Here is an 11,234-nt window from a genome sequence, read left to right as displayed (position 1 = left end):
TCACGTGTCTTCATGAGGGCCTGTGTGGAGCCGCACTGTGGGCTGTGGGGCATGGAAGTAGGGTGGGCCCAGTGGGCCTGTTGCCTGTCATTCCCAGAGGTCAAAAGTCACCCACTTCTGTGTAGTTCTTTCTCTGAGGCAGCCTTGGAATTGCTACAGAGTCCTTCTGCCTGTTAGGAGTTCTGAGTTTCCTGAGGAAGACCTGAGTTCACATGCTGCAGTTAAAGATACCCCATGCTGCAACTCAAAGATTCCGCATGCAGCATCTAAGACCTGGCACAGCCAAAAAAATATTTAATTAAAAAAATTAAAAAACATAGAAGATAGGCTGAGTAAAAGTATTAAGTACTGCAGTGATAAGCAGTGTGGGTGGGGTTGGGGTGATGAAGAGGTCAGACAACAGGCAGGCCCAGATGAAAACAGGAAATACCAATAACTTGGGAACCGGTGTTCTCGGCGGGATTCCCCAAGTGCTCTACGTTCCTGGAAGGCTGAGAAGTTGACTACAACTCCCAGAAGGCTACGCGGTCGCGGAGGCAGCCTCCGACAGCCGTAAAGTTGCGTGCCAGTCAGAATCAGCGGGAGGGGCGACCGGGATACCGCGATATTTGGGGCTGCTCCGAGACGCGCCTGGCGCGGGTGAGGAGGCTGGGGGTACCGAGGAGGCTGGCTTCCCGTGGTGGGGCAAGCTGGAGGCTGGGGAAGCTTCGTTGGCGACTTTGACCTCTTTGTGTGACCTCAGTTGCCGTGTATGTGGGTGCGTGTGTCCATGCGTGTCCTCCCTCTCCTGTTGGTGCCCAAGAATCTTTGTTCGCCGCTGCGGGTCTGCAGCTGTGTGTGTGTGTGTGTCCGTTCCTGAGCTCCGGTTCTCTGTGTGTGTGTGTGTGTGTGTAGCAGTGTGTGTGTAGGGGCTGTGGAGTCTATGGGTCCGGAGCGCTATGGACCTGTTCCCAGCTCCATCCTGAAGTGGGGCATTTATTTTTTTTTAATTAATTTATTTTTAATTGACGAATAATTTCTTTACGATATTGTGTTGGTTTGCCAAACAGCAGCATGAATCAGCCGTAGGTATACTATGAAGTGGTGCATTTCTGTATGTACTCTCCCATCCCTGCTTTATGCTCTTCTGCAGTTGCCTAGGGCCCTTTAATCTAGTTTAAAAGGTAGCCCTATCGGTTACCCACATTTACCTCTTGCCTTAAAGAAACAAACAAACAAAAACCTCGAGCCTACTTTCAAAAAGGAAAGGGGATGGCCCAAAGTACAAACCATTTTACAAGTTGATACAATAGGAAAAGGAAAGCCCTGGGATATTGCAGTTATCCCCTGGCTCCACCTAAAAGTGCTGAATGACATTAAAAAGTGAAAGTGAGGCCAAATTATGTCAGAGAAAAACTTCAGTGCTGCACTTTGAAGTATTGGAGGCCAGTGCCAGGTAATAGGCAGGAGAGATTCCCAAGTTGGGGAAGTGATGGGTACCTTGGAGCAGAAGTTGTCCTCATCTCTCCTGGTGGCTGAGAGGTAGCAGTTCCCAGTCACTCCCTTGTTAGTTGCCCCCACGTGTGAATGTAATATTAATGTGTGAGTGCTAAGCCGCTTCAGTCCTGTTGGACTCTGTCCATGGGATTCTCCAGGCAAGAGTACTGGAGTGGGTTGCCATGCCCTCCTCCAGGGGATCTTCCCCACCCAGGGATTGAACTTGCATCTCTCACATCTCCTGCATTGGCAGGTGGGTTCTTTACCACTAGTACCACCTGGGAAGCCTGAATGTAATGTGTCCCCAACTTGTGGCCTTGAGGAAGGATGCCAGGAGCTGCAGAGTCAAGCCTGCCTGCTTCTGGTTTGAGAGAAGAGCAGTCTTAGCAGAATGTCAAGACCTTGAGTTCTCCCTGAAGAGTTCCTTGCCTTTCCTTGAAGGAAGGATTTAAAGTGCTCCAGAAGGCAATGGCACCCCACTCCAGTACTCTTGCCTGGAAAATCCCATGGACGGAGGAGCTGGTAGGCTGCCGTCCGTGGGGTTGCCAAGAGTTGGACATGACTGAGCGACTTCACTTTCACTTTTCACTTTCATGCATTGGAGAAGGAAGTGGCAACCCACTCCAGTGTTCTTGCCTGGAGAATCCCAGGGACAGAGGGGCCCGGTAGGAGGCCGTCTGTGGGGTCGCACAGAGTCGGACACGACTGAAGCGACTTAGCAGCAGCAGCAGTGGCTATGCCTCTGCTTTTAATGACTGGGTTTGGGGGAAGGGTGCCACTCTCGGGAGCTGTGCGTGTTACTTGGGCAGAGTTGTATTGACTGGTGGGAGATAAGGGAAGAGCGTAATCTTGGGGCCAGGGGTGAGGAACTTTGACGTCAGGCCAGAGAGTCCTGGGTTCCCTGCCCACTCACCCAAATTCGGTTCTTTTTTCTGGGCCCCAGCTCCTGTTTGTGGCTGGGCTGGCCTGAAACCGCAATCTGGATTTTTTTAAAGCCCTGGTTCTGCCCTGGCTCCACACTTGCCCATATTGTGATTGGCAAGCATTCCGGAAACTTTTACTTAACTCTGCCCTAATTAAACTCATCAGAAAAGGAGACGTACACACCACAAGGCTGCCACAAGTTGAGGCTCTTTACTCTGTCTGGCCTTGTCTTTCTCGAAGGACAGAGAAGCTTGTCATTTTTCTGGCTGTGGCTGCATGCATGTTGCTACCTGCATGGCTGGCACCCTGGGAGCTTGAGGCTCAGTAATCACAGCTTTCAGCCCTTTGGCCTTTCTGCTTACCAGCTCTTTCTGCTGCTCAAGAGTTCTGTGAGTCCAGCAGAGCTCAGGAAGATGAGGTGCTGTCTACAGCTACCTTTGAGTGTAAACATAAAGAACTCCTGCCAACTGTTGCCCTCCACGGGACTGGCAGTTTGAGCTGATTTGACCTTGCTTTCAGATGTTGGTTAAATTATCTACTCTCTAATCCTCAAGTATATATCGCTCCTCCCCCTTCTTTTCTAGAAAGATATTTAGGGTTTGGTCCTTAACAAAGATTGCTCAGCAGGCTAAGTATTAATAGGAAATCTTGGGCTGTACCACCTGCTGTGGGGAAGCAGTTGAAGTCACCAGCATGAATTCCTGCCCCAGATTTAACTGATTGCTTTCAGTAACCTATTCCTTAGGAATGATATCAGTTTGATGTGGTGGTGGTGGTGGTGGTTTAGTCGCTAAGTCATGTCCGACTCTTGCAGTCCCATGGACTGTAGCCTGCCAAACTCCTCTGTCCATGAGATTTTGTCCATTTTCCTTCTCCAGGTGGCCTTCCTGACCCAGGGATCGATCCTGCATCTCCTGCTTTGCAGGCAGTCTTCTGCATTGCAGGCAGATTCTTTACTGTTGAGCCACCAGGAGGAGATTTTAAATTCAGTTTCTGATTTTGCAGGAATCTCTCTTTTCCTAGCCCTAGTTGTGTGCTAGGGTCAAGGGTCAAGGTTTGGGATTTGTCAAGTGGGTGTTTCTGGAGAGTTGAGAATGTGCCTCCTCCTGGATGCTGATCACCACACAGATTAGTTCTGGGAAGAAGCTGGCTGATAGGCCCTCTAGCCTTGTCAGCTGCCAACACGGCTCTCCGGGCCTTAGAGTAGACTCAGTTCTGCTGTGGGCAAACATGGTCCTGCTTGAGGCCCTGGTATAGAGCAGAGATTGAGATTGCTGGCAAATGGAACTTTGGGGTGATGTCTTGTTCTAGGAAACTGGCCTGTGCTTAACCTCTGTTGAGAAGGGTCCAGGCCCCTGGGAGACCCTTCTAGATAAGAGTGGTATAATCGACCCAAACATGGTCCTCAACTCATATGGGTATGTGTCTGAGTCTTAAAGGTAAAAAATGGGCAAGGGAGCCCCTAGGGAGCACTCTTTACCTGTGGAGTAAAGAGGGTGCCCTTATGGGTTGCAGTCAGATAAGTAGCCATTGAGTGACTCACTGGACTTCTTGCTCGGGGTCTGCCTTGGGGTCCCTTCCCCTTGTTGATTCTACCCTTTTAGAGTACGTGTCCCAGGATACCCTTGTACAGAGAGTCACCTACCTCTTGTCTTTCATGCATTGACTCAGAAGGTTGCTGATGGGAGGAGCTTCAGAGATCACCTGGTCCTGTCTTTGCGTTATTCAACGAAGAGACGTGCAGGGAAGGAATGACCCTGAGCCAAGGTTACACAGTGGGTCAAGAGCACATGGACAGGGCCCAGGGCTCCTGATTCACAGGCCAGGCCTCTGTTCTCTGCCCATCTCTGCTTCAGAGGGTACAGGTGATTATCCATTCAGCAGATGTTTAGGACCTACCACAGGCCTGATACCTGCCTAGTGGTTAGTGTTTAAAGCAGGTCAGACATTCAGGGAGCTTGCTGGTGGTGGTGGCCATGGGAAAGTGGCGATGGAAAGGCAAGGAAACTGATGTCCAAATGGAATCGGTGATCACTGAAAAGGTCCATCCCACAGAAGGACCCATCTCAAATGATTTCAGGTGTGACTTCTGTCTTCTCAGTCCATGCACAGATTCCCTGAAGGCAGCAACTGTGTCTTCCAAAATTCTTTTGCCTGGTGTGATCACCCTTGATGATTGTTGCTGATGGAATGAGTATGTTTTGCTGGTGCAGCTTGCCAGAGTGTAGGATTCGATGCATCCATCAGCCATATTATCATAAACAATCACTTCTAACAACATCTGGGGACCAGAGGAAGAGACCAAGCAGCTAGTCTCATGGAGTGGCCTTTATCCTTTTTATGCTTGTCTCTTGGCCGTGGAATTGTAGGGTGGTGCCTAATCCACAGGGAGAGGGACAGAGAGGCAAATCCCTCCCTGGAGCACCCAAACCCCTTTGTTGCCTAGGGGTCCACCCCATAGGCACCCCTGGAACCTGCCCTGCCAGTCTTCAGTTAGCCCAGCCCATGGCAGTGACTCCTTCTTCATCTGCCCCCTCTAGTCTCTTCACCACCAAGGTGCCCTCCAGACTCCTTACCAGCACTGGCACCGTCTTTCTAAAATGAAACCCCACCCTGGCCCTCACTGCCCTTGACGCTTAGTCCTGGACCTGATTTTGCAGCCTGACCTCCTGCCCACCCCACTGCCCCCTCATCACACTTTTGCCTCACTGCTAAGCTACTCTCTGTTCCCCAGACCTCCCACCCTCCTTCAGGCCTCTTCACTTTTGCAAGATTGCTCTTCTTGTGAAGTTATTTTCTTCTTTGAAAAACTTCCTCATACTGCAGGACTCAACCTGAATGTTACTTTTTTCTTTTTGGTTTCTGACCACTTGGCACTGACATATTACAGTGTGACTGACTGATGTGGGGTAGGGGCGTCTGGCCTCATCAAACTGCTCCCAGAATCTGGGATTACTGACCCCTGGGGAACCCCAGCATCTGGCCTGGCATCTAACACAGGGTGCTCAATACATTTTGGTTGAATGTATGAATGAAGCAGGTGACTTGTTCTGCTTTTAGATCCTAAATCTTGACAGAGCTTTATGGAGCCCAATTCTGGCAGGCTCCCAGGACTTGAAGCCACTGGACCCCAGATGGAACCAAGGGCCACAAGTTCAGCTGCTGCACCCTTGAGAAGAACGCTCCGTGTTCTCGTGGGAGTCACTGGGAGTGTTGCAGCCCTGAAGTTGCCTCTTCTGGTGTCAAAGCTTTTGGACATTCCTGATGTGAGTATCCTTACTAGACAGCCTCTGACATTAGAGAGCTGGTGCGCTGGGGCCAGCCCATTTTTGTGCAGTACATGGGGTTTTCCTTTTCTTCATCATGGTGTTTGTGGAAGTCCTCTGTGTGCATTGATATGTGGGGGATGCAGCAGCCAGAGATGAGTGGGACAGTATAACCAGGAACTAGATTAGATAGACACAGAGTGAGTGGAGACTGGGAAAGGAGCACTGGTGAATGGAGGATTTGGCTTCCCAAACACTGACCTTCGGTTCCCTGAGGTCCTGGTGTGGAAAAGGGCTGGCTGGAGGTGTGGCAAGTTCTCAGCGCCCCCTGGTGGCCATGGGCTCCCTGCCTCTGCTTTCACTCCATCCTGGACATTTCTGCTCTGTCCTCCTTCCTTGTTGGACACCGTGGCTGTCCTGTCAGTCCAAATGCACTGGAACCTTAGCGACTCCCTGTTGCCTGCAGCTCTGGTTTCAAACTCTGCTCCTTCAGGTGCCCAGAGATGCCCGGAGACCACCACAGCGTGCCAGAGGTAGTGGGCTTAGCCCCTTGCCTTTGGTCAGGTCACCTCATCGTTGATCAGTTTCATGTATGGGGTTCTAAGGCAGATTCTTTTGTGGGAAAAGTTGAAGGATTTAAAAAATGTGAAAGCCAACAGGTGATGACCCCACGTCTTAATATATCCTAGGTCCTTTGTTGGTCGGTCTCCTTCTAGCAGCCCCTGATGGCCTTTCCTTTGGGCCAGCCCCTTCCAGGCTGTGCTGCCCTCCCCACTCTCCCTTGCCCTTTCAGTTTCTTCACAAGCACTTCACATAAAAGCCTTCCTAGCCTCCTCAGCCCATGTGGTTTTGTTCACTTGATGTATTCAAGAAAGACCAGAAGTGGGATTTTATTCAGGAAAACTATTGTGATAAGGGAAACTAGACCTCAGTATAGAATTGGGTTTAATTATGAATACAGCAAGGAAAAGTGAAACTTAGTAGCCAAGAGTGGTGTGTGTGTATGTCTGTAAAATTAAGAAGAAACATCAGGCTAAGGGAGATTTTAGCATACTGTCCTGGCTGATTCTCTCTGAAGGCAGCCCAGGTGATCAGACATCATCTAGGGAGTGCTGGGGAATGAGGAGCTGCTGAGATATCCAGACTGATCACATAGCGAGGGCGTGAGATTCCGGCTAGTAAACCAGTGTAGCAGCAGGAATCGTGCTCCGGAGGATGAAGCCTGGGGACAGGCCTAGTTGCAAAGTGGCTCAAAAGAGGCCGACTAATGTTTGGTTAAGAAGAGAATCTTGACCAAGCTGGGGGACCACACATGACCTTTGACACCATTTGTGACGCTTGTTTTGTGGGGTATTGAACAAAGCTAGTGGAGGTGATGGAATTCCAGTTGAGCTCTTTCACATCCTGAAAGATGATGCTGTGAAAGTGCTGCAGTCAATATGCCAGCAAATTTGGAAAACTCAGCAGTGGCCACAGGACTGGAAAAGGGCAGTTTTCATTCCAATCCCAAAGAAAGGCAATGCCAAAGAATGCTCAAACTACCGCACAATTGCACTCATCTCACACGCTAGTAAAGTAATGCTCAAAATTCTCCAAGCCAGGCTTCAGCAATACATGAACCATGAACTTCCAGATGTTCAAGCTAGTTTTAGAAAAGGCAGAGGAACCAGAGATCAAATTGCCAACATCGCTGGATCATCGAAAAAGCAAGAGAGTTCCAGAAAAACATCTATTTCTGCTTTATTGACTATGCCAAAGCCTTTGACTGTGTGGATCACAATAAACTGTGGAAAATTCTGAAAGAGATGGGAATACCAGACCACCTGACCTGCCTCTTGAGAAATCTATATGTAGGTCAGGAAGCAACAGTTAGAACTGGACATGGAACAACAGACTGGCTCCAAATAGGAAAAGGAATACGTCAAGGCTGTATATTGTCACCCTGCTTATTTAACTTCTATGCAGAGTACATCATGAGAAACGCTGGGCTGGAAGAAGCACAAGCTGGAATCAAGATTGCCGGGAGAAATATCAATAACCTCAGATATGCAGATGACATGACCCTTATGGCAGAAAGTGAAGAGGAACTAAAAAGCCTCTTGATGAAAGTGAAAGAGGAGAATGAAAAAGTTGGCTTAAAGCTCAACATTCAGAAAACGAAGATCATGGCATCCGGTCCCATCACTTCATGGGAAATAGATGGGGAAGCAGTGGAAACAGTGTCAGACTTTATTTTTCTGGGCTCCAAAATCACTGCAGATGGTGATTGCAGCCATGAAATTATAAGACTCTTACTCCTTGGAAGGAAAGTTATGACCAACCTAGATAGCATATTGAAAAGCAGAAACATTACTTTGCCAACAAAGGTTCGTCTAGTCAAGGCTATGGTTTTTCCTGTGGCCATGTATGGATGTGAGAGTTGGACTGTGAAGAAGGCTGAGCGCCAAAGAATTGATGCTTTTGAACTGTGGTGTTGGAGAAGACTCTTGAGAGTCCCTTGGACTGCAAGGAGATCAGCCCTGGGGTTTCTTTGGAAGGAATGATGCTAAAGCTGAAACTCCAGTACTTTGGCCACCTCATGCAAAGAGTTGACTCATTGGAAAAGACTCTGATGCTGGGAGGGATTGGGGGCAGGAGGAGAAGGGGACAACAGAGGATGAGATGGCTGGATGGCATCATTGACTCGATGAATGTGAGTCTAAGTGAGCTCCAGGAGATGGTGATAGACAGGGAGGCCTGGCCTGCTGCGATTCATGGGGTCGCAAAGAGTCGGACACGACTGAGCGACTGAACTGAACTGAACTGAAACTGCTAGGGCGCAGGGTGTGCTTTTTCCTTGCTTATGTCTGTTCAGCACCTAAGTCAGGGTGACACAGGTGGGTGTACCCGAAGCGTCCAGCAGGGGGCAGTGCTCACTTGCAGATGACCATGTCGTGACTCACAGGCAGGGGCGGGAAACTTTTTTTTTTTTTTAAACTTTCCACAAGCTTATACCCAGAAAGTCACCCCCTTACCTCACCCTCCAGGCAGCCAGGGATGCCAGTCAGGCCAGAAGAGGGGAGGGTGTTGTGGCTGCTCTGAGGCCGGGCAGTGGTGCTGGTGGGGCAGGAACCACTTTGGCCTGCCCCCTCCTTGTGTGCCCAGAACCCTCAGTAGGAGCTGGCCAGCGAGAACCCTGAGAACCTTGAGGGCGGGAGGCAGCCTCTGCCGCTGCCCTCTGGGGAGGGAGGGAGCCATGCAGTTCCCTTTTCCCATAGCCCCAGAGCAAGTGAATTTCCGGCCTGGGGCCGGGTGGGGGCAGGGAGTCCTATCCCAGGAAACAGATGGGCAGCCTCAGAGCAGAGGGAAATGGCAGCTCTACGGCTTCCTGCCATCCCACTCAGCCAGCATTTATCCGGGTGTGAGGAGAGGGTTGCCTGGAGCAGGGAGGCTTTCCAGCCGCCCCTGGCCTTTTAGTCTAGCCTCTGTTGCCCGCAGGCCACCTCTGGAACGGGACTTGGCGACCCCTCTCTGGCTGGAGTTGAAGCTGAACAACTCCAGAAGGGCAGTGATCTCGCAGGGAGGACTCCAGGAGTTAGCCTCTGGGGGCCTGCCTTTGTCATTTTAAAATAAAGATGAGGACTGTCACCCATCCCCTCGGGCTGCCGTCAAGGCTGGGGGAGGGGGGCAGAGCTGAAGGAACTTGGAGTCTTGCGCCAACGCCTAGGCACAGCTCCTGGCACCCGGAAGCACTTAACGGTGTTTGTTTCCTGTCCTTCACCCTGTCCTCTTCCCTGGTCGTCGTGTCCTTTAGGGCAGCCACTTGTGTGGGGTGTTGGGGTTGCTGAGACAGCCCACGTGAGAGGCGCCGTGGAGCCATCGTCTATCTGCTGATGTGGGGGGGCCCATGGCCCTCCCTTCCTCTGGGTAGACATCTAGAGTGGCCCAGTGGGTAACCCACGGGGGATCCCTGCTTGCCTTGTGTTGGCCCTCCTTCCCCCCGACCCTGCCCCCTACTCCCTGATGGTACTGATCTCCCCAGTGCCCCCCTTCTGAGTCACCCCCCAGGAGTAGTCTTTGTGCCTTGGGGCAGTCCTCCTCAACTCTTTGCCTAAGTCATACGTTCACATGCTTTCCTGAGCTCCCTGGGGATCCCTAGATTTTGACCAGCAAACAGCTCGCAAAAGCAGCTGGGCTGTGGGCGGCAAGGAGCTGGGTGATTCTACAGACCTGGCTCACAACTGCTGATTCATCAGTGTGTTCAGACTTCCCAGGAGGACCACTGACCTGGAGCCAGACCAGGGAGACTGAGGGAGTGAGGGGTAGGAAGGAATTTGGATTGCTGCCTCACACACCAGCCGTCATCCAGAGTGGCCACCTGCAGAGAAGCCTTGGAGCCTGTCTGAGAGGTGGGAGGAGCTGGATGTGGGGGGTGGCCAGCCCTCCCTCGAGAGAGGCTGCTGTGCATAGAGGATTTCTCACGCTGACTCTGGGCAGGTCAGATCTTTTTTAATGGCCTCAGTTTTCTTATCCCTGCAGTAAAGTGGGGGCTGGATAATCAACTGATTCATTTCTAAGGTCTCTCCTGGCGTCAGGGCTAGGAGATTCTAGACGTGAGGACAGAAAGGCCTAGGACCCAAAGGCAGCCTGAGAGAAGGTCCTGGGATGTAGGGGCTGTGGCTGTTTGCATTCTGTAATTGTCCTGTAATTGAGCAGTCAGCTCAGTCAGTTTGTGCCCTTTGGTTGGCACCCTCCTCACTATGGAGAAGACAGACACCTCTGTCTGCTTTTGCTGGGCAGGTGTCAGCAGGGCTGAAAGCCAGAAGAGCATTTCTGAAAGTGGAGAAAATCTCCCACCCAGGAAGTTGGCAGACCTTTGGCTTAGAGAACCTTAAGTTTCCAGAATGCCTGTCAGGACGTTCAGGTCTGTTAAGAAGTGAGGGAAGAGGGCTTGCATATGCGCAGAATGAAATCTTTTCTGGTTTTCTGGAGGACTGTTTGGGCAATATCTGGAGAAACCAAAAATGGTCACAGGCCTTGATTCACCCATAGGATTGAACTCTGTAGGGTTACGGAAGCTCACTAAATGTGTACGCATGTTCATTTTAGCACCGTTTATAATTTTAAAACAAAACGGAAACAAACCAAATATCCAGCAGTAGAACTGTGAGCCAGTTATGGTTCAACCTCTTGATGGAATCCAGGGCAGCTGTTCAGGAGCCTGGGTGGATCTCGTGCTGCTGTGGGGCAGTCCTCAGGATACGGGTGAAACGAGCAAGGTGCTGAGGTTAACAAAGTGTGGCCTGCTGGCTGCAGTCTTGTGGTCTGTTTTTGTATGGCCTGTAAACCATACAAATAAAAACTATTTACCTTTTTAAATGGTTGAAAAAAATCAAAAATATTTTGTGACACATAAAATTATATAAAATTTGATTTCAGTGTCCGTAACATTTTATTGGGACACATCCATACCCATTCATTTAAGTATTGCCTATGGCCATCACTTCATGGCAAATAGAAGGGGGAAAAAAATGGAAGCAGTGACAGATTTTATTTTCTTGGGCTCCAGTATCACTGCAGATGGTGACT

The 11,234-nt window shown here is 50.3% G+C and overlaps 1 protein-coding gene across 7 annotated transcripts in view; it reads left to right on the top strand.

Moving 5' to 3' along the window:
• Positions 1 to 532: 532 nt before the first annotated feature.
• The window catches only part of PPCDC (phosphopantothenoylcysteine decarboxylase), a 33,753-nt gene continuing 23,051 nt past the window's right edge, over positions 533 to 11,234 (top strand). For 2 of the 7 annotated variants that reach the window (XM_055555605.1, XM_055555608.1), the window contains exons 1-2: positions 533 to 639; positions 5,461 to 5,666. In XM_055555605.1, coding sequence (XP_055411580.1) covers positions 5,484 to 5,666 — 183 coding nt within the window. In that variant the 5' untranslated portion in view covers positions 533 to 639; positions 5,461 to 5,483. Of the gene's footprint in view, positions 758 to 5,460; positions 5,667 to 11,234 lie in introns of all 7 variants that reach the window. The other 5 variants (XM_055555610.1, XM_055555611.1, XM_055555609.1 and 2 more) reach the window with 4 other exon arrangements.

Source organism: Bubalus kerabau, chromosome 19, assembly GCF_029407905.1.
Source record: "Bubalus kerabau isolate K-KA32 ecotype Philippines breed swamp buffalo chromosome 19, PCC_UOA_SB_1v2, whole genome shotgun sequence".
Taxonomy (NCBI): domain Eukaryota; kingdom Metazoa; phylum Chordata; class Mammalia; order Artiodactyla; family Bovidae; genus Bubalus; species Bubalus kerabau.
The sequence above is the reverse complement of the archived record's forward strand: the minus strand, read 5'-3'. Positions and strand labels throughout refer to the sequence as shown.